General features: G+C 34.9%; 1 protein-coding gene across 4 annotated transcripts in view; it reads right to left on the minus strand.

Annotated features, from left to right (window-relative positions):
• MBIP (MAP3K12 binding inhibitory protein 1) overlaps positions 1-21509 on the minus strand; it is a 35227-nt gene extending 13718 nt beyond the window's left edge. For 2 of the 4 annotated variants that reach the window (XM_030854812.3, XM_030854810.3), the window contains exons 1-8: positions 21349-21509; positions 17589-17708; positions 15634-15858; positions 15448-15544; positions 12926-12991; positions 12533-12685; positions 8867-8964; positions 2892-2930 (exon numbers count right to left, since the gene is read on the minus strand). In XM_030854812.3, coding sequence (XP_030710672.1) covers positions 2892-2930; positions 8867-8964; positions 12533-12685; positions 12926-12991; positions 15448-15544; positions 15634-15858; positions 17589-17708; positions 21349-21477 — 927 coding nt within the window. In that variant the 5' untranslated portion in view covers positions 21478-21509. The remainder of the gene's footprint in view (positions 1-2891; positions 2931-8866; positions 8965-12532; positions 12686-12925; positions 12992-15447; positions 15545-15633; positions 15859-17588; positions 17709-21348) is intronic. The other 2 variants (XM_030854813.3, XM_030854814.3) reach the window with 2 other exon arrangements.
• Between the last annotated feature and the right edge of the window lie 2296 nt (positions 21510-23805).

Consider the following 23805-nt stretch of genomic DNA (forward strand, 5'->3'; position numbering starts at 1 on the left):
CAGAAGAACTTATTCATATACAGAGAACATTCCTTCTGAAAGCAGCAGAACACACATTCTTTTTAAGTGCACATGAACAGTCTCCAGGATAGATCACAGCTAAGCTACAAAACAAGCCTTGGTAAATTTAAGAAAATTGAAATCATATCAAGTATCTTTTCCAACCACAACACTATGAGACTAGAAATCAACAACCAAACAAACAAAAAAATCACCTGCAAAAGACACAAACACATGGAGGCTACTAGAAAAACAATATGCTACTAAATAACCAATGGATCACTGAAGAAATCAAAGAGGAAATAAAAAAAAATACCTGCCGACAAATGATAACGAAAATACAACATTCCAAAATCTGTGGAATGCAGCAAAATCAGTTCTAAGAGGGAAATCTACAGCAATACAAGGTTATCTCAGGAAACAACAAAAACCTCAAATAAACAACCTAAACCTTACATCTATAACAACTAGAAAAAGAACAAACAAAACTCAAAGTTAGTAGAAGGAAATAAATCATAAAGATCAGAGTAGAAATAAAAAAAATAGAAACAAACCAAAAAAATCAACAAAATAGGTAAACCTTTAGCTAGACTCATCAAGAGAAAAGAGGGCCCAATCAATAAAATCAGAAATGGAAAAGGAGAAGTTACAGCCAACACCACAGAAATACAAAGAATCATAAGAGACTACTATGAAAAACTATATGCCAAAATGGACAAATTCCTAGAAATGTACAATTTCCCAATACTGAACCCAGAAGAAATAGAAAATACCAATATCAACAGACCAATTACCAGTAATGAAATTGAATCAGTAATTTTAAAAATCCCCAACAACAAAAATCCAGGACAAGATGGCCTCAGAGGTGAATTTTACTAAACATTTAGAGAATTAACACCTATCCTTCTTAAACTACTCCAAATAACTGCAGAGCTTCCGAAGTCATTCTACAAGGCCATCATCACCCTGATACCAAAACCAGACAAAGATACTACAAAAAAAGAAAATTACAGGCTAATATCACTGATGAACACAGATACAAAAATCCTGAACAAAATACTGGCAAACCAAATTCAACAATATATTAAAAGGATCATATACCATGATCAAGTGGGATTTATCCTAGAGATGCAAGGATTTGTCAATATCTGCAAATCAATCAATGTGATACACATTAACAAACTGAATAAAAACCATATGAACATCTTAATAGATGCAGAAAAACCTTTTGACAAAATTCAACATCTATTTATGATAAAAACTCTCCAGAAAGTGGGCATAAAGGGAACATACCTCAACATAATGAAGGTCATATATGACAAGACTGCAACTAACATCATACTCAATGGTGAAAAGCTGAAAGCATTTCCTCTAAGATAAAAGGATGTCCACTCTCACCACTTTTATTCAACATAGTATTGTAACTCCTAGTCACAGCAAAAAAAAAAAAAAGAAAGAAAGAAAGAAAGAAAAGGAATCCAAAGTGGAAAGGAAGAAGTAAAATTGTCACTGTTTGCAGATGACATGACACTATACACAGAAAATCCTATGGGTGCCACCAAAAAACTACTAGAGCTAATCAATGAATTTGGTAAAGTTGCAGGATACAAAACTAATATATATAAATCTGCTGAATTCTACATATTAACAATGAATTATTAGAAAGAAATTAAGGAAACAATTCCATCAAAAAGAAGAAAATACCTAGGAATAAACCTACCTAAGGAGGTAAAAGACTTGTACTTAAGAAAACTATAAGACACTGATGAAAGGAACTGAAAACAACATAGATGGAAAGATATACCATGTTCATGGATTGAAAGAATTAATATTGTTAAAAAGACCATATTACAAGGCAATCTACAGATTCAATGCAATCCCTATCAAAATACCAATGGCATTTTTCACAGAACTAAAACGAATAATCTTAAAATTTGTATGAAACCACAAAAGACTGAACAGCCAAACAACAGAGCTGGAGAAATCAGGCTCTATGACTTCAGACTGTACTACAAAGCTACAGTAATCAAAACAGTATAGTACTGGCGCAAAAAACAGACACGTAGATCAGTGGAACAGAATAGAAAGCCCAGAAATAAACCCACACACCTATGGTCAATTAATCTACAACAAAGGAGGCAAGATTATACAATGGAGAAAAGACAGCCTCTTTGATAAGTAGTGCTGGGAAAATTGGACAGATACATGTAAAAGAATGAAATTAGGACATTCTCTAACAGCATATACAAAAATAAACTCCAAATGTATTAAAGACCTAAATGTAAGACTGGAAACCATACAACTTTTAGAGGAAAACATAGGTGGAACATTCTGATATAAATCATAGCAATAATTTTTTGGATCTGTCTCCTAAAACAAAGGAAATAAAAGCAAAAATAAACAAATAAGGCTCTATTAAACTTAAAAGCTTTTGCACAGGAAAGGAAACCATCAACTAAATAAAAAGACCTACTGAATGGGAGAAAATATTTGCAAATGATATGACTGATAAGGGATTAATATTCAAAATATATAAACGGCTCTCACAACTCAACAGCAAAAAACAAACATCCCAATCAAAAAATGGGGCAGAAGGGAAGGGATGAGATTTAAATTACTTGAGCATTTATTATTTTTCAGCATTTTGTAACTGATATTTTCTTCTACAATTAACATCTGGATAGATTTTAATACTTATTTGGCCCATCTGAGTCATTCCACACGCTTAAAATTACTTCTCTAATTCAACACATTAATTTATGTTGCTCTTTTTTTTTTCAGTCCTTAAATCCACAAACAAGTCCACAACCACAGTAGAAACTTTTATTAATAAGAAAGGTATAAAACCAATCAAACTATTTCAGAAACAAAATAAAAATGTAGTAACTTACTTGAGGTGGTTGAACTTTTCTTCTTTTTCCAGAAAAGTTCTAGATTAAAAGTAAAAAAATAATAAGTAATCAATGCTTAGAAAATCTAAACAATTTTCCATTATAGAATAGTGAACAAAATAAGGAGAACCCTGGCAGAAATAAAGCCCACAAACTCACCTAGCACTATCTGTAACTAATATCTGCCTTTTTCTACTTTGGAAGTTACCCTCCAGAGATGGTATTAAAAGTATATAATAGTAACATCACAGCAACATGCTTGTCCCCGACTACACACACTTTCCCATTAATTCCCAGCTTCTAATGAGGCTGAGTGATTGTGGAAAGAGGTGCTCTGTGGATTTCCTACTTAGTTTCCTTTCTTTAACATTTCTATCCCAGGATATTGAACAAGTGAAGCAGCAATAGACAGAGGGAAACAGAATTTAGAATACCAGGCAAAGGGGTGAAAACACACACATACACACACACCCTTGATTGACTATAAGGGACACTGTGGTTGTCTAAGTGAGCAGCTGTCTACTGTTCCTCTATGTGACTCAGAGGAATACTGATTCCACCCCACTGGTCTTGTCAGTGACCAAAATGGGCATGGGCCCAATTCTGGCCAATAATTAAGGAGAGTCAGCTGGGGATTAGGGGGAGAAATTCTGGAAGAAACTTCCTCACTTCTAAGAGAAAGCCCTCAAAGGAGGCAGTTCTTCTGGACACTGCTGTTATCTGGTTAGGACACCAGAAAGCACTGTAGCTATCTTGCCATCTGCCTGGGGAAAGAGCCAACACCAAGCAGAGCTGAGAGGGGAAAGAGCTCAGTTCTTTGACAATCATGATTTAGCCCAGTAAATCAATTTACCCTGAAGACTGCATTCTGCTGAACTTCACATTTTATAAGATTATTTCCATACTGTTAGAACCAGTTTGAGTATAAACTTCTATTACTTGAAGCTGATAACATTCTCACCAACACACTGCTGTGTGTTTTTTAAACCCTGACCTAATGAATTATTTCTAGACTTTGTTCTTAGTTTCACAGAACCACAAGCTCTTGAATGGCAAATTAGTATATTAGTACATCTGACAAAGAAACTGTCAACATAGGTGGCAAAATTTTCTCTTGAACATTTGTGACCACTGTGATTTACAAGAGAAAGTAAAAATCCTGATTTTCCTTTGTGTCAAAAGCTATTTTCAAAGAATACTGAGGTATGCCTCTTATCAGTAGTTTATAATAAGTGGGAAATCAGTTAAGTGTTGGAATTATTAAATATGGGGAAGAAAGTGCCTATATAAACATGCTCCTTCCTGTGCCAAACTGAGCTGGATACCTGTGGTGGGGCCTATGGGCAGGTAAGGGCTTAATGTTTAATTTGGTCACTACTCAGTCGCCTACCTTCCCACAAGGTGGTTTTTTACACCCTGATGAAAATATACTTCCCCTTGTTTTCCTAACAGCTTAATCTGTAAAATATGGACAGTTTCCATGTCATTGAGCAATCAGATTATTAATATATCATGAAACCAAAGTGAAAAGTATCAGAACAAGGACATCAGTGGTTCAATGACTTAAAAACAGTACAATGCGGCCTTTGGGGGCTTATTTTAGGTCTGAGCAGAATATTTCAACACGCTGGACACTTAGAAACATATCTGTTGTGGATACACTGGACCAGCTTTAACATTTATTCTGTTTGGGTACAAGGAAATCTCAATGTAAAAGGCAGAAATTTTAACAAGTCTTGGTACCTGAGAGAAAATACTTGAGAGCACAACACACTAAACAGCTGGACAGAGATAATTAAAAATTGTCTCTACTCTCCCACTATTTTAAGTTAGCAGGTAATTTATAGCTACATTTATAATGCCTGTGTCCCAAAGAGAAGGTGATTAAACACATACATGAGGTTCAGAAAACCCATGCTCTAAGAAAACTCAGTGGTAAGGAGGCCTTTTTCATGACCAACCCCCTTCCTTACTTCTAATCAGTTTTAAAGGGTAACCAATTGCTAAGGGTTACAGATGGAGTGCCTTAAATGTTTCTTCCCTTCTAGTCCCACTGCCCTGATTCAGACCTTCATTTCTCCCTGGTATGGACAATGACATGTTTCCTAAACTACTTTCTTTGACTCCGAACTCTCTCCAACTCACAACTTCACAATGTCACCAGACAGAAACCCATTCTAGGTTTCTTTCGCAAAGACTTAACTGTGCCCCAATGACACTGGAATTACAAACAGGTTAATGTGACCTTCAAGGCCCTCCAAAATGTGTTTGCAATTTAATTTTCCAGCCAGACCCACTTGTTCACCTCACGCTACAGGCCCACCATGACCTTCACGTGTAAACGGCCTGCATGCATGAAGTTGACGTGGCCTTCAGGGCTCCTTCTTCCCACGCTTCCCTTTAGAACCGGGACTTAACCATTACAGACTAGAGTTAAGATTCCACCTAGTCAGTGCTTTCAAACAAAGTTAACATACTTTAAAAGTCCAATAATTAACTATCAGCCAGGTCCTATCCATTCATTCGCACATTTATTCCATGCCTACTACACTCTGTGTTCAAAGATGAACAAGACACAGTTCCTGCCCTTCAGAGGCTGAAAACATAGTGTGAAAAATAGACGTGTAAACATATAAGTCAGAAGTGCTATAAAATGAACAAAGTGCTGTGGAAATATACCTGTGAAGAACATTACACTTACTGTTTTCAAGGATCATAATTTAAAATCAGTAAGTAATTCTCTGGAAATACTCATAAAATTGTTATCTTTTAAATGGTATGTTAAGCAATGCCCTTAAAATTTTTAAAACATTACCACATTCAAATTTTTCCATGTTGAATGTGATGGGTAAAGATCTTAAAACGTGCAACAAATACTAACTTTGTTGTAATTCATGCTTTACATACATTAACTTTTTTTTGAATTTTATGTCTGTTTCATAAATGAAAAGAACTTTACATAATCTAGGTTTTTTTTAAGAACAAAATACAATTTATATCTTTTCTCTGTTAATGTTTCTCTTTTCATATGCTGTGCTTCAAGGTTACCCAAGATAATCTCTATCCAACTGTGTTTAGAATTCATCTACATGTGAACCTGGATTAGACATATTTCAGTTAAAAACTTTTCATAAATTCAATTTCTAACAAAAGTTCAATCCTTAGGAAATTTAATAGGCTCAATCTTCCCTTACTTTCTAACTTTAGAAGCTACATATCTAGTCTTTTCCGTAGACTTCTGAGGAATAGATACGTAAAACTATGCAATTGCCATTCGTGTACTCCCAGCAAGAGGAAGGTAAGAGCGGTGAATAATGTGCTATGTCGTCTGCAGGGTGTGTGTTCATCTCCTCTCACGCGCAAGGACAATCCTAGAGCTGGCTCCATTCTGAGCGAGAAGCACAGCTCCTAGAGATGGCACATTCATCTGTTATGGAAGGGTGGGTATGAAATCTTTGCCTTTGGGTCTGAATATGTACCATACATATTCATAGGCCTTAAGGACACAGTCAATCTGAATGTTTAAAGCATTGTCAGTGTTTTGTGCTTGTTGCTCAGTATTAATTTGTGTATGTCATTTCCGATACTAATCCAGAAGTGATCCTTCTAATCAAATATAGATTGTTTAATATATTTGGAACTATTCTTTTAAAGCACTAGTTTTGTTACAGATATGCCAACCCAACACATCCATGCCAATCCTGTTTACATTTATCACACTTCCTGCCCCTGAAGTTAGTTTCAGACCTTAGGCCTCTGAAAGTCTCAGTGTTCTTACCAATTCTATGTTCTCACCTCTACACTGTCTCTCCCAACTATCTCAAGTTTAAGTCCTACATTCTGAAAAGCTTACCCGATATTTCTATCTGCATAGCCTGCTATGACTCTAAGTTCACATTTCACCCAAAAATCTCTCTCTCCAGATTTTATTTCTACCAATGATGGTATCATTTTTCCAACCAGAAACTGGACTCATTCTTGCTCCCTGTCTCTTTCCATATTCAATCAATTATCAATATTTGCCAACCTTTCTTTCCTACTGTCTATGGCACTAATCCTTTCTATTCTCACTCTCATGTCCTTGTTTCAGGATCTCAGTTCACATCTAAACTAGTATAATACTGTCTCCTTATTTTCAGTCTCTCCCTTTTCATATATTTCCCAGAACAGTAATAGATAAATCTTCTAGATATCACTTGCACAAGTCCCTTCCCTGCTCAAATGATTTCAATAGCATTTAAACTTTAAACTTCTGGGGACAGCATTTAAGGTCCTCTACAATCTACTTCTACCTCCTTAATCAAACATTCTAAACATTCTATCCTGTGTAAAAAGGATCCCCCAAAATAAGATTATGATTTAAAGGGCTTGTTCTTTTGTTAACTAAATTTAGTAATAGGTGTATGTTAAGCTTTTAAAATCAGAATCAGAGAGAAAAGATAAATGATGGGGCAAGATCTCACTTGAGGCATCTAATACTACGATACTCTCTTGTAAGATCAGTTCTACTGTTAACAAGAATTATATTAACAAGGTATGAAATTGAACGAGAAAAAATAACCTGCCTAGGGATTTCTTAATGAAGGCAGCTTGAATGGGAAAAACTTACGGTATATTGTTGTAGGAAAAGGCATACAATCTCTATGAAGTTTTCTAGGAAGATACTATGAATAATTCTAAAAGTGGAAAGACCTTTGTAATTATGTAAAACAACCAACAAGTCTTCTAAAATTAAAGATATATTGTAATTGTATGACTTATCCATGTTTATACAGCTACTTCATAGATGGTTTCTAAAATTAAATATATGCCAATATTTACTGAGGTTTTATCATGTGCTAGACAGCAGCCTAGGTGCTTGACTGGTATTATCTCATTTAATCCTTGCTTCAGCCCTCAGTACTTTAATAGACATCATTTTATATTTGAGGGAAGTAAATCACTAAACGTCTCTAAATTATTGAGCTTTAAGATTCACTACTCACTTTGGTTATTCAACTTGCCTTCTTCATCTGGAAATATTCCTACCTTTGTACCTTACTCTAATACCAATTTGAAACTGGAAAGATTGCTGTTATTCCTAAAATAATTCTAAGCGCACTTACACCAGTGACTTATAATGATCCATGCTAACTGAGCTATCTTACATAATATTTCAGAAACAGGAGTTTCAGTAAATTTTATTAAAAATTTAGTAAATTTAAAAATTTTGTTCACTTTTACTTTAGTTCTTTCTAATATGGCATTGCTTTAAAACAAACAAACAAACACTAAGCCCCAGAAAAGGCAGTTGTTATGTACAATCACCCCAGAAGACTGAGGAAATTAACACAAGGAGCTCAGAATGACTGGTCTGAAACATGCTGATATGACAAAGAAGATGCTTATCAGCACAAATTGTTTTCTACTGTCCTTGGTAAAAGGGATAAGAATGAATGAATAAATAAATGCTAGAATTGAGAAATTAAACAAATATAGACTAGTCTTTCAGAAAGTCTAGTGGTTAGGGTAAAGAAAAAGGTAGGGTGGCAGATTGAGGTGTGTGTTTGTTTCGTATGGGGGAGAAATGTAAACGTGTATGAGCTGAGGGAAGGAGTCTGTAGAGAGTGAGAGATTAGAGAGACAGAAGGGACAACAGAGAACAAGGTTTCAGAGGGAGTCTTTGTTTTACAAGATAGAAAGTTCAGAGTGACAGGACTCACCACTATTCAGGCTGATTTATTATGCCACAAAAATGGCTTAAGTTTGAGAATTTGGGTAATGTACCATAAAAGTAACCCTTTAAAAAAAATTGAGTCTATAATACAATATTCAAAATCACAATCTTTAAAGAACGAGGTAACTCTTTACTCAGAACTACGTTCATTCATCACTGAACTATTAAAACAGTGTTTTGCACACAGCAGATCGATGAGTGAATTATGTGATAATGAATCCTAAAATAACATTTATTTCTTACAGACACTTATACTTACTACAGATTGAAAATATTCAGGAGAAATGCCTTCCAATTCAAGGATTCTGTCCTCAAGTTTTTTAATTCTCTGATAAATGTCTCTTGGCACCGGACCACCTAAATACATTTAAAAAAATTCTGAGATACTATGGATAATTCTTTCTTCTTACAATTTTTATTCTTAAAATACCATTCAAAGACACTTATGCAAAAGAATGGGAATTATTTAAACTTAAGAAAATAAGTTAACAAGAGTAAGACAGAATGAAATCTTTAGCAAACATTTTCATAATATACTCTATGGGATATATTATTATACTACACTTCTCCCCAAGCCCCATTTATGCTTCCTATGTTGCTAGGCATTTTGTTTTATGTTAAATTCATTTTACAAGACATTGAATAGTTCCTGTATAGAACAACTTGTATCTCTGACAGACTCTGACAGTTGTTTAGGAGGAGGAAAATGCATAGTGACAACTGACAATTCAATTCAGTGGCTGTAATATGTCATATCATTTTCTTCAATTTATACTTCTCCTTACATGCCATATTTTCTCCTTTAACCCAGAAGACCATTTAAAAGGAGCTTTACCATAATTTTTTTTAACATCTTTATTGGAGTATAACTGCTTTAAAATGTTTTGTTAGTTTCTGCTGTATAACAAAATGAATCACCTATACGTATACATATATCCCCATATCTCCTCCCTCTTGCGTCTCCCTCCCACCCTCCCTATCCCACCCCTCCAGGTGGACACAAAGCACCGAGCTCATCTCCCTGCGCTCTGTGGCTGCTTCCCACTAGCTATCCATTTCACATTTGGTAGTGTATATAAGTCCATGCCACTCTCTCACTTCGTCCCAGCTTACCCTTCCCCCTCTCCGTGTCCTCAAGTCCATTCTCTATGTCTGCGTCTTTATTCCTGTCCTGCCCCTAGGTTCATCAGAACCATTTTTTTTTTTTAGATTCCGTATATATGTGTTAGCATACAGTATTTGTATTTCTCTTTCTGACTTACTTCACTCTGTATGACAGACTCTAGGTCCATCTACCTCACTACAAATAACTCAATTTCATTTCTTTTTATGGCTAATATTCCATTGTATATATGTGCCACATTTTCTTTATCCATTCATCTGTCGATGAACACTTAGGTTGCTTCCATGTCCTGGCTATTGTAAATAGTGCTGCCATGAACATTGTGGTACATGTCTCTTTTTGAATTATGGTTTTCTCAGGGTTTATGCCCAGTAGTGGGATTGCTGGGTCATATGGTAGAAAGGATGCTCAACATCACTAATCTTTAGAGAAATGCAAATCAAAACTGCAATGAGGTATCACCTCACATCAGTCAGAATGGCCATCATCAAAAAATCTACAAACAATAAATGCTGGAGAGGGTGTGGAGAAAAGGGAACCCTCTTGCACTGTTGGTGGGAATGTAAATTGATACAGCCACTATGGAGAACAGTACGGAGGTTCCTTTAAAATACCATAATTCTTAACTAACAAACTTTCTAGGCAGGGGTATGGTAAAATTAAGGTTACTCAAATTTCAAGATTATGATTATATCCCAAATCCTTCCATTTCTTAGCACCTCCAATGTAAACATTCTGGTCTAGACCACCATCACCTCTCCCTGGATTATCACAACCTCCAAACTGGTCTTCTTGTTTCTGCCTTGCACACATAAAGTCTGTTCGCAACACAGCTGCCAGCAACCCTTCTAAAATGCAATTCATATAGTGTTAGTTCTCTGCTCAAAACCTTCCAACACCTTCACATTTCACTCAGATTAAAAACCAAAGCCTTTACAATAGTCTACAAGATCCTATACAATTTGGACATTCTCCCCACATTCATACCATTTCAGCCCTTTTTCTGTTATTCAACTAGGCCAAGTACTCTTACAACTTTAGCACTTGTGATTCTCTCTACCTCTGTATTCACAAGGCTTGCACTTGCCAACTTCAGGTCTTGGCTCAAAAGTTACCATATCGGTAAGGCCTTCTCTGACCACACTTTAAAAAATACCAGTACTACCACTTCCCCCTACCTAGCACTCCCTCCCTATCTTTTTTCCCTTATTTTTCTCCAAACCATTACTACCCCAACATTCTGTGTATTTTGCTTATTTATGGCCTGTTTCTCCACTCTAATGTAAGCTCTTAGAGGGCAGAACTTTATGTTTTGTTCATTGGGTATGGCTGTGCAGGTTGTACACTACACAAACCTAGGAAGCATCAGTGCATAGACTGAACAGGTGCTCAGTATTTACTGAATGAACAAATACATGATTAAACAATCGTTACGCAATTAAAGAATATGGATAAATTTTCATATCAAAAGTATCAACTTGTTAAATATAAAAACTCTAGAAATATGGGGGGATTTTTTTGAGAATTTTTAAAGTTTAGGATCTTGGTTTTTCTTGCTTTCGAATAAAGTAAAATGAATAACTTACTCACCTGACTTTGCTCTTGCTGCTCCCTTTACCTAGAACATCCTCTGCCTCACCTCCCTACCTTTCAAGAACCATTTCAAGCTTCCCTGGGTCAACAAAGCACTGCCTGAATCTCTTCACATGGAGGCTCCTTGTGCCCCACCATACCCTTCCCTCACAGCCCCTTTAACATCCCCCTTTGCTATTAATCTTTCTCCCAAACAGATTATAAAGTCCTTGACGCCAGAAACTGTGACTACATCTCAGTGTCCCTCCTGTCTAAAACAGTGCTTGGTGTATAGTAGGCATTCAACAGATACTTTTCAAAATTAACTACTTGACACTATTAGATTTAATAAACCAGTCAATCCTGTTATACAGTTTGTACTGTAAATGCATCTAGTTCTGAGAAAGGGAGTTAATTTTAATGCTAATCTCTTACTATCCTCAAAGATTTACTCATTCTCTTATCATCTTCTCCCTTCATCCACAAATACACCAGATAGACTGGACTCAGAAATTCCCTGAACCATATTTTATGCCTCTGTGCTTTTTGCAGATATTTAGAAGATAAAATCAACAGGATCTGGTGACTAAATCGGGAGGGAGACTGAGGCTTTGCAGCCAGTTAAGATCTAAGTTTGATTTCTAGTTGCCACTTACCACCTTGGGCATGCTGCTCTGAAAACTTCAGTTCCTTTATCTGACAATGATTACAGCACCAACATCTCACAAGGGTGCTGTTAAATAGTGAGTTGATATACGTATAATACTTTCAGAGTGACTGGCACTTAGGATTTAGTCAGTCACTTAATAAATGTTAGTCCCCAATGGCACTTATTTATTTATATGCTTATCCTCACTGGAAGATCTTAAAGAGCTAGGGTTACACTTATTAATACTTTTTACCAGCACAGTGGGGGATACGAGTGAGAGATGGTCATGGTTATGAAGTTAATGGCAGGAAAAAAACTACATTAGTTTTCAGCTATGACTTTAATAAACTGAGAGAGTCAGGATATTGTTGAGAAGTGTAAGAGGAGGAAGAAGGGCGTAAACACATGAACTGTAAATTCCTTGAAAGCAGGGACTAGGCTTTCTTCATTTTTGTACCAGTCAGAACAATGTTTTTCGTACATGACAGCTGCTCAATGAAAACCTGGCGACTAAGTGAATCGGAATTTCTTTAACCACTTGCAAAGATACATTACAGGACACTGCCCAGCACTCTGCTTACCTGTCTGCAATCGCAAGTGAGCCTCAATGTTTTGTAGTCGTTCTTCTACAGCCTGATTACCACAATCGCGGAGCATGCTGTTAGGTTTATGACCTGACCCTTGAATTCCTTCAGGTCTAGTCTGTGGTCCATATGTATTCACAACTCTAGAAACTAAATTAAGAAACTTTTGAGCCTATTAAATTTACATTTCAAAAATCAGAAAGTCTCTCTTCTTAACAGTATTTGATGTTCTTTTCATAACCACAAACCCAAGTACAAAGAAAGGCAAGAGTTTTTGATTTGTTTTAAAATAAATAAAATTTAGATAGGAAAGTGATTTCTATTCCATTTTGCTTATAATCTAGAATAAGTTTCTGACAGTGATGAAGATATTATATAATGGATACTTACCTTTTACATGACTTTTAAACCCAGGGTAAGGAGTAAAAACGGCATCGGTTCTCGCACAACTATTTTCTAAGGAGAATTCAGATGAGTATAAGTTTAAATATATTCTTAACTTCAAATGTATGATATTTTGATAACCCTTCAGTAATACATATTAACATATTACTCATAATCAGAGAATATCATTTTAAATAACAGTAATTAAATTACTATCATGCACAGGATAAAATTTAGTTATCTTTACTCTCTAAAACTTATATCTAATGTTACCTATTTCCAGATTTATATATAGAAAAGTCCTCAACATTTAGTGGCATAATTTAATTTTTAATGAATACCAATATCCCTAAAAACCATCTGGGCCTTTGGAGAAAATAATTTATATATTATAGAGAGTTAAAATTTCTAAGCTAAAGAGACATAGAAATAAACAAAACTCAGTATTTTTACTAAAATATCTTTTTAAAAAATACAGCATTTTTGATATTACTGATCATATTAGTGAACATGTAATATAAAGTATTATGCCTTTAACATATTTTTATTTCAGAACGCCACACAAAAAAGACCTTGAAACCTACAACACATACTTTTATACTTTTCCTAGATTTCCAGTGCTCATCTAAAAAAAATCCCTAATCACAAAAGCTATCTCTTTCCAGACTGCCCCTTTCAAAAAACGCAATTTTAAAAATAATACCATGTGAAATTTTGTTCCAAATTTTTTCTAAGCTGAAAAGTATAGTTTCTTTCAAGTTATATATCAACAAATAAATCATAAACCAAGGGAGAAAGTTGAAATGATATTAACATAATATATAAACAATTCAAATATTATAAAATAATCTTTAAAATGACATTAAGTAAAACCATGCATTGCAGTAAATTTCCTAAAAGACTCCCCTTAATTATTTTGTAATAAAAATGGATGGTAAAAGATAATGAAGGAAAATTCTTTTTTTCCCTAGGGAATTTGATTTTTTAAAAAACCCATTGTTTATATTTTGGTCAATTGAGAGGTATTAAAAGGAACTCACTAACACGTTACAATACATCTGATTTTTTTCAGTCTGTTTCCTTAAGATAGTTCTGCTGACACATCAAACTGTGAATAAAATTCCAAACCCACCTATCTTTTATATATAGATACTACAGTCATTTTCTTTTTCTTTTCTTTTTGAAACACCTGAAAATATGTTTAAATGGCCATCACCTCTCCATTCTCTTTCTACCATTTCATGGGGCTAAGGGTTAAAAAAAGAAGCTATCATCCATTCCAGAACTATATTCCAAATATATAGATTAACTGACCCATTAGAGAAAAATTCAGCATGGTGTGAAGATAGTGAATGTATAAGTGCTAGTCACTCTCCACAGCAATTCTTCCCAACACTGTTTGGAGCCAGCAAGGGATTGAATGGGCTAAGGAATCCTGCTGAGCATTTCAATTCTTGTCAATTTCTATCCCCTGGTGGTTTATAATAATAGAGTTAGCAGGGAGAACAGAGGAATAACATTAGTGATACATGTGCTTGCTCCTTCAACAAACGCTTTCTCATGGGTAGCTTGCAGTTGGATTGTAGTACCTGAGATTTTGCCACTGCTGAACCTGTTCTGAAAAGCTAACAGTAAAATATACCAAATCTAGAGATATGTATGTATAATGTTAATAGTAGAAAAGGCTGCATTTAGGACCCACCTTGAGCCTGTATTATTTCATTATTAAGAGAATCAGTGTACCAATGTGATACGAGTCAATTCTAGGTTCATATGTGTTCATAATAATTAGCCACAAGATATTAGAGGCAACAAGAAAAATGTTCATTCCAATTAGGAACTCTTCTCCATAATTTTTTCTAAGAACTACTTGTTCTGATTATTACTATGATGCCTGACTATGATCTATGCCAGTGCTTTGCAATTTTGTATTCTGCAGCATACCTGCAGATCTGTAAATATACTATAAAATCATGTGGAGAGGAAAGGAGAATCTGATGAAAAACAGCAAATGTATGCACTATGAGAGAAAGGAAAAAAGCATAAGACACCATAGTCTTGTTGACAAATTGGTTTTATCATGACATAAAACATTTCAAACAGCTAAGGAGTAGTGAGAAAACTGCTCCCTCTTGAGGAGTATTAACTTTACTAAGTTCACTTCATGTATTAGTATCATAATTTCATAAATACCTTTAGAGACTTGAAATTTATATAGCTTAGACCTTCTTACTAATGAGACTGAGACACCCTACCACCCACACTTTATCTTCATTTCCTGAAGGAACTTTAAAACAATCTTTACACCTGTGGTAAACATTTGCCTTTTTACGTTAGCATTTATTTGATTTTTGGATAACCAAGATGAAAACCATTTTGTATTGTTAAACAGAAGGAAATACTGCTGTCTTAGTTTCCAAATAAACCTGGGAAATAATTAAAAACTGTGTTCTTAATGTTATTCATTTTAAAAAACAAATGAAAGATCATTAAAATCCTACAAAAATTAACTTCTTCTAGGTAGTTACCTTGATTACAATCAATAACATTGCAAAATTCCCTGACGTTGTTTTCATTGATTTCAGCTTGCTTTCTTTCAATAAATGCAGATATTCGTCTGTCAATCTACAAACAATAAGCATGTGTGTCTTAATTCAAACACAGTAAGATTAAAAAAAATACTCCACCCACCCCCCCAAAACCCAACTTCTTACTTCTGCTTTTCCAGCCTTTATTTGAACTACTTCTGGATCAAAATGGATCTGTGTCTTTTTCACATCTCCCAAATCACAATCTTTGTGCTTTTCTTCCTCCTGTAGGTCGCCAATGGGAAATTTGGCATTTACTTCATTCTTGTTCCCTGTTTCTGTTTTTCCTATTTCTTCAACAACAGTTGTATTCTCCTCTTTAATCAGAGGCTGAAGTTTTGCTAAAAAAGGCTGAGAACACAATTCCATCTGCTGAGGTTCAAACTGATCAAAATTAATCACATATTTACCATATTTATATAAATTTCTGCTAAGTAGAGGCAATATTCAATATCAATTAACTAAATTTAAAAGGTTGGCACATCATACATAGATCTGAGCACATGTAAGTGTTTGTGCTGTCCTCTGCTATTGTGACCAATATCATTTGCTATAAATCTGTTTAAAAAAAAAAAGGAAAGGAAAGAAGAAAAAGAAAACCTGAGGAAATTTAAAATTTTCTTTGAGGGAATCATTCTGTCACTCATCTTTTATTTTGTGCCAAATCAAAGCCTCAGCCTCTGGCACCAATGCCACTTAATTAACATGTCATTCAAATGCCTCCTCAGAATACTAAGGCTTAGTATTTTTCCTCCTTAACACGAGAGCCAGTGCTCTCACTCAGCAAAGCCCTGTATTATCACTATATCACTGGAGATTCTCCACTTGAAACTGCAGTTGGCCGAAGTAAATGAGAGAGCATAGACATGAAATATATAGGTGTTATGCTGAGTGAACACTCAAGCTTCTCCTGACATGGCAAGATATCTTCTTGGGTCATGAAATTAAATTTTTAAAAAGAAAACGAACAAGAGCCATAGCTGAAAAGAGGTAGATGCCTATCACCATACTAGAGGGGGAAAAAACCCTGTTGTATAATGTAAATTATACTACCCATTCCCCCCGCCCAGACCCATCCACAATTAGGCCTCAATTGAGTCCTATAGCTCATTGCTTCCGCCCTTTAAAACTAGGGTTAACTATTACTTTTAACATGAAACAGAGTTAAAATTTCCCATAAAGTCACTGAATAGAGGACTGAAAATTAAATGTCTACTCCATTAATCAAAACACACCAACACTTGTCAGTGTTCCAATTATTTCATACCTACAATTTTGCTTCCATTATTTGCTATACCAAATACTCTTCTGAATCCTTGTAACATCTTAATAGAAGTAAACTTTTCGACACTTCATATTTATACTTTGATTAGAGATAAACTGCAAACTTGCATCAATTGTAACTGCAAAGATGTTCAATTGGAAACTAGCAAGGTCATAATACTGTTCAGTTATTGAACTGAAATACTAAAAAATATAACAATACTATTATAAATTAACAATTCAGTGTTGACTTAATATAAAGGATGAATTATTTCAAACTCAAGAAAAAGACGATAAAATAGTGACTGGCTACTTACTAATATGAGACATTAATGTCACAGAAATTACTTTCTTTTTAAAAACTATGCTGAAACTGTTTAATTGCAATAGACACTCCAGGATGTGTCATGCTGGGATAATGCCACTTCTTGAACCACTGAAAGCACTCCATGAGCCTCCAAACTCACCCAAGGCATGGAATCATTATCATAGCATGACACACACCTGCCGTGTCTTATTGCTTAATTATAACCTACCATAGATGCAACTGTATTGAATTTTCAGTGCAAGTCTAGAATTGAATAGAACTGCATTTTCAATCTTCACATCCACATCAGCCTATTGGGCTATATTCCTGTAATTGTCCTGATCACTATGTAAATTAACAGATTTGGATCCAATCTGGCCAAAGTAACCTTTTATTAATACCACTATTAATACAGTGTTAAGATAGAGCTAACAAATACTACAGCTTACAATTTAACTACAATTAATTTCTAGTCTCAATATCGAGTTAACATTTTTAACACGAAATTTACCTGTAAATATAAAACGTGTTGTTCAAGTGCACTAAAGAGCAAAGCAGGCTGGAATGCCGAGAGGCTCTGGAGCTTGTTCCAATCGATTGTAATTTTCACCACATCATCTCTGATGTTAAGCTTCAAAGGGGCAAACCAGCAACATCACAAAAAATTACAAGATTAAGCTGTACACATGGGATTGTCCAAAAATAAGATTTCTATAGAATAACACACCATTTAGCTCAAAGTTCTCAAGTTTTCAATCATACATAAAAATGCTCTACACCTAGTTACCACTTTAAAAAGCCAAAAAACGTGAAATTTTCATAAAAAAATAGAATGACACCTCACTCTAATTCTATTCTTGGGTCTGTGTAACGGGACCATCTTTTTCGATAATTCATTATCTAAAAAACTTTGGATAGGGGTGAAAATAGTCTTGTCCTACTCAGAATCCTACTGCTTCTAGCTCAGAGCATTAAACAGAGGGGGCAGGTACCTTTATGAAAGTTCTGATATATACATTTCTTTTTGTTAAATATGCACATAAATACATAACAAACATATCATTCCTCTGATGTCTTCTGAATCACATTTTTATTGTTTTCAATTTTAACGAATTTTAAAAATAATTTAAAAATCAATTCATACATTTATATTCATACATATTATAAAGTCTAGTGATACATGGCAATGTGTTTATCTACTTCAAATAAAAATTAAACTATTATTTAGCTGCGGAAATCTGAAATTGAAAAACAAATAGTTTTCCACAGTAGTGAAATAAATGGCCAGAGACTGGATGGAAAGGCCAGACTTACTGCTAAACAGTATTTTCTAGTAAAGTATGAGGGCTCATTGTATGAAAATTTCTTATAAATTGGCTATCCGTGACCTATTACAATAATAGTATATATAGAAAACTACCAAGAACCTGAATATAAAATTAATATCAAAATGAGTGAAGATTTTAGAGGGAAAGCCTCCATCTCTAGTCTTTTGAGTGAATAAAAGTGAATCACCGTAAACTTTTCTAGGGACATGTGTTTATAAGGATATACTACATCGCAGAATCAAGTTAACTATTATTTTTTCAAAAATCATTTATTTAAAATTAGTCATGTTTTCTACAAAATAAAGACAACTGTTACATTAGTTCAAATACAGATCTTATAAATTGTGATTGTAATAAAACAAAAATATAAACCAATGTACATAGAACCGAAAAGATCCAAAGTTCCCAAAAAAGGCACTATATGAATGAACGCTACATGACAGAAGTTTACCACCCTTTGACCAGAAATATTTAAAGTCCATATTAGACAAGTGTAAAGAAATAAGTTTTGTGTAGGCTGCACTGGCAAAAATTAGTTTACATTATTTTAACTAAGGTTTTATATTAAGATAACCACATTAATCTTAATTTACATTATTTAATGCCTATAAAGATTTCCTTAGACAACAACTTATGCATGGAAGTAAACTATTACTATACTTTTACAGTTCTCAAGGGATCTATAGTTTACTATAACAAATTTATGAATACAGTTTGGGGATAATGCAGGCAAATCCTCAACCAAAGCAAAGCATCAAATTTTCTAGAGAAAATAATAACTTATAGAAATTAAATTTAATGTTTGGATCATATTCTCATTTCAATTCAGCAAAATTATGTAAGCTTTCAAGTGCAGTTAAAGATATTTGGTCTTTTAAGAAAATCACATAATAATGTCACAAATTAACTTTAAAACTATCCCAATACATCCAACTATTATTCAACAAATTCCCTGTTAGTAATATGAATTCTATGCATTTTTACACTGTAGAACTTGTAAACCATTCAGTCAAAAACGTATTAGTCTGCCATTAATATGGCCTATTTAAAATATGTATTTCAGTAAAAACTTTATTAAATTAATATGAAAATCCAAGCTAACAATAAATATTTCTTCAGCTTGGTAAAATGGACCAACCAGAGGTAAGCAATAAAGTTAAAATTAGAAAATTGGAAATCTGAGATAAAAAATACTTTTTAAACATTCAACTTTGTTTCCTATTGAGGAGAGCTAATAACACGATACTATACAGAATAAAGTAGGCATTTTACAACGTATATTTTAAAAAATTCCTTAAACTGGTTTTGAAAGGAAATAGTGATTTCCACCAAGGGCAATTTTATAAGTATAGTACTCGGGCTTTAATTCTTTAAACAATACATCTCGAAATACAGAGAGTATTACCAAGTTGGCTAGCATTTAATTGATGAGATGATCTTATTTTCTGACACTTGTATAAATGGTCCTTTCACTCTGTCATGAAAACTCACCAAATATTCACTCTAAACATTTTTGACAGGTGACATAAGTAAATTTTAATCACATCTCTACTTTTACCTACAGAATATCTGAATGTTTATAATTTTTTAATGAGTTTTAAAAATTCAGTATACAAACTATTTCAAAAGAAATGTTTTATTTCTTAATGTTATTTTTAAAAAGTATCTCATCAGTGGGGGGAAAAAACTTGCGTAAACTATAGGTGAGTATAAACTTTTTTCATCCTGATATTAGGATATTAAAAAAAAAACCTTAAAGTTCCAATGTCCACGCCATAGAAAGTTCTCAAACTTTTAAACCATTTACAGGTCTTGAGTCTTGAGACTGAAATAATGTGTCCCCAAGTCTTAAAAAAAAAGTTTAAGTCCTTGACAAACAAGTGAGTTTAAAACTTTTAGCCGACTCTATTAACAATCGTTCTATTAAACCAAACTGAATGTTTAACTTAGAGTAATGCTCTTTTTAAGTTAGAACAAATATTAGGATTTTAAAAAATATTTAAATAACGTTTTAAGAGACTGATTCTCCATTCACCCAAGGCTTTTAAAAATAATTTTCACAAATCAAACGCTCTATTTTCATAAAGGAAGTTACCATTATCTTCAACATAAATGCCTAATTCCGCCTTAAGATTAAAAACATCTGTTTTTTAAAAGCAAACAAACATATTTTCAAGTTGTTTCTCATTTAAAATTTGCTTTGCACTTTACATCATGAAACGAAATAGTGACTTGAGTGTAAGGAGTACCTTTATTTAAACCCGATTTTATTATGACATTTCTACAAAAGCTATTTATCAGCCAGTTAAACTAGTTAATAGCTAAATTACTAAACAACAGTTGTGATACAAGCAGTATCGACCATGGATAACTCAGCCAACTTTACGCTATGAGTAGTTTAGATTAATTCCTTTTCTCTTCCTCCTCGTTTTAAAGGGGAAGAGATGCAAGCAACGGCCAGAAGGAAAAAAGAAATAAACAAAAGCAAGTGACTCATAAGAGGAAATCACCCAAAAAAGGCGGAGAGACAGCTTTTCCAGAAATCGCAGGCCGTACTAACCTATCAATTTCTATAATGAATGAACTGGAAGTAAAAGGAGCCTGAGCGCCAGACGCCTCCCAAACCCTCAGAGAAGCTTCTCCGCATCCATTCTCTCCAAGCCTGTTCATCTCCGAGCCGGGTTTTCACTTACACTAGCCTCACTCACTCTTGGGGAGAAGAGTTGCAAGGAAATCTAGCCTGCAACCGGCCGTGAACTAACCCGCGCGGCCATCCTCACTCAGACCACAGACGGCTGGGCCCGAGCTCCTCCCCCGGCCTCGGCTACTCGCGCCGGGTCCCACACCCCGCAGGCCTCCGCTGCCCCCTGCCTCCGCTCGAGGAAAAAAGGGGGGAGGGGCTAGACGGTTCCCAGACCCCTTCTCCCACAGACCACCACTCACTTGTCCAGCCAGGGTATGCAAGGAGCGAAAGACTTCGCAGACCACCTCTTGGGAGAGGTTGGGGCTGCAGCTCCGCTCTAGGCTCCTGTCACCGATGGTCGGGCGACTAAGCTCAGCGGCAGTAGCCATGACACTTTCGTAGGCCGCCCCCGCCAGCACCGAAAAGCCCTCACAACCCACCCCACCCTCCCCTGCTTTGGTCGCTGCGCGATGATGTAAAAGCACTGCGTCTCTTTTAGAGCGGGGCTTTGAGCACCCGCCCCCTCTATGTGACTGACAAGCACGTGCACCAATCAGGTGCAGCTACAAGGTTCCGCAGAGGACCCTGAGCGGATGACTGCGAACCTGCGTGAGGCTAGCTACAGTATTTCAGATAATGATTGGAGTCGTTATCTAATGAGGGTTAGCTTCTTGAACCCTCATTAGTTAGTTAACATCGCTAATTTAACATAAATTAGTTATCATAACTAATTTTTCATGCGAGGAAGAGGATATAAAACAAGAAAAAACTTTTATGCCTCATTTACCATCAAGGGAATGATATTAATTACTTTAAATCTGCAAAATAATTCTGTCAAGTTTAAAAACTCGTAAATCAGTTGCTATTCCCTGCGTACTACGGTAGAGACGCTCATCCTAAAACTGTTTCAAAGAAGGGAAACACTGTCAATATGATTCTAACAGGAATTTAACTAAGTAAGCAATCGCATGCAACACAATCTTTGAAATTAGAGATCAATCCGAATTGAAATTTGACAAAGTATTACTTATCAGAAAACTTTGGTAAAAGATATTTGAAAGACTTTGTAGTATTACAGAGTCTAACATTAAAAATTTTGTTGTGCAATTGAAAAGTTTAGAAAGTTTTTAGTGTTAAACTTTATTCCAAAACACTTGAAAAAAATAAATATCATCAGTTTAGAGATGAGGGATTTAAAATTCTTAATTCCAGTCGTCTAATGCTCTTACAGTAAAAGAAGCAGAGGTGGAAACTTGCACAATGTGTATTCAGTTTTAGAGTACGCTGAATGAAAGGGGGAGGAATAAGGCATCAAGGAACTGGGATTAAGGGCAGTAGGGATAAAAGAACGCCTTTGACCTGCCTCTAGGGAGCCTGTTAATTAGGCTTTCATTTCCAAAGATCACCAGGCGACAGGATCTTGAGTAATCTTGTCTGCTCCCTTGTTCACAGCAGGATATACAGTTTATACTCCAGCCTATGTCTAGAGATGTCCATAGAAAGATTTCACAATATCTAATCCCAAATTGAGCAACCTTCTCCTTCAAGCCACTCCTCCCCATATTTAACCTAAATTCATGATTCTTTGCAATGTTAGCAATTTTCTTTGCCTCTGGTTCTCTTGTTAGAGAATAATTCTAATGGGGTAACTAAAAGTTTTTGTTTTGTAACATATTAGCAACTAGTTTCAGATTATTTGTTTTCACCTAGGTGTGAGGTTTGTTTTTGTTTTTTTTTTTCAAATATTCAGGCCAGTGGTATGAGACACATTTGGGAACTTGCTTTGTATATTATAAGAATACCATCTTTAATAAGGTACTGCTCATTCTTTCCTTTGCCATCACTGATTTTGAAATTTCAAGTTTTACTTGTTCCCTTGAACATCTAATATAGAATTAATTGATGGCCATTTGATCTCTATATAAATTCTCTATGAGATTCTGTTTCAATATGCAGACTTCCACTTATAGTATTGCTTACTTAGCTAATACTTGCAATTTAACTCTTTTGTGCATTATTTCTTCTTTCCAGGGACTTTTCTTACTCCTTCCTGATGCCTATTACCTTCATTTTGGAACTTATTTAAATAGAAGAGTTTGTAGGCTGAAAAGATGTGGATTTCCTTGGGCTAACTTTATATAGAAACATATAGAAAATAATGTGTAAGAAAAATATGATGAAAGCTCTGAAATTTAGAGAGTAAAGGAAATAATTTACCCTTTATAGAAAACTAATTACAGTTTATAAAGTGGGTTGCTGAAAAATCTTCTGCCTGGTGGAAATAATTCAAACTGTTGGTCTTGGCATTAGCAACAGAATTAGAAAAACTGTCCTGAAAATTCATCCTAAGAATCACTTGGGAGGATAAATGAAATCTAGGCTATCTACCTTATCAACAAAAATGTCCTTTATGAAGAGCTTTAAAGGTACAGCCCTATTAAATAAACCAGTGCCCAGCAAAGTGCCTGAGATATACGTGCTCAATAGATGGTATAATACACCTTTTTTCTAATGTAGAAAAGGAAAAGTTTAATTCGCCTTCTCTGGCTCCCCATCACCTGATGGATAAGCCCAAGTTCCTTAGAATGGCATCTAAGGCTCTTCTCATGATCTGGCCTTTGCCTAAATTTCCAGCCTCATTTTCTGCCACAAACCATCTGGTGCTTAATGCTCTCAAAACTGCTTTTACTTCTTGAAAGCTTTACTATTTTTTTGCC

This window comes from Globicephala melas, chromosome 2, assembly GCF_963455315.2.
Source record: "Globicephala melas chromosome 2, mGloMel1.2, whole genome shotgun sequence".
NCBI classification, from domain to species: Eukaryota; Metazoa; Chordata; class Mammalia; order Artiodactyla; family Delphinidae; genus Globicephala; species Globicephala melas.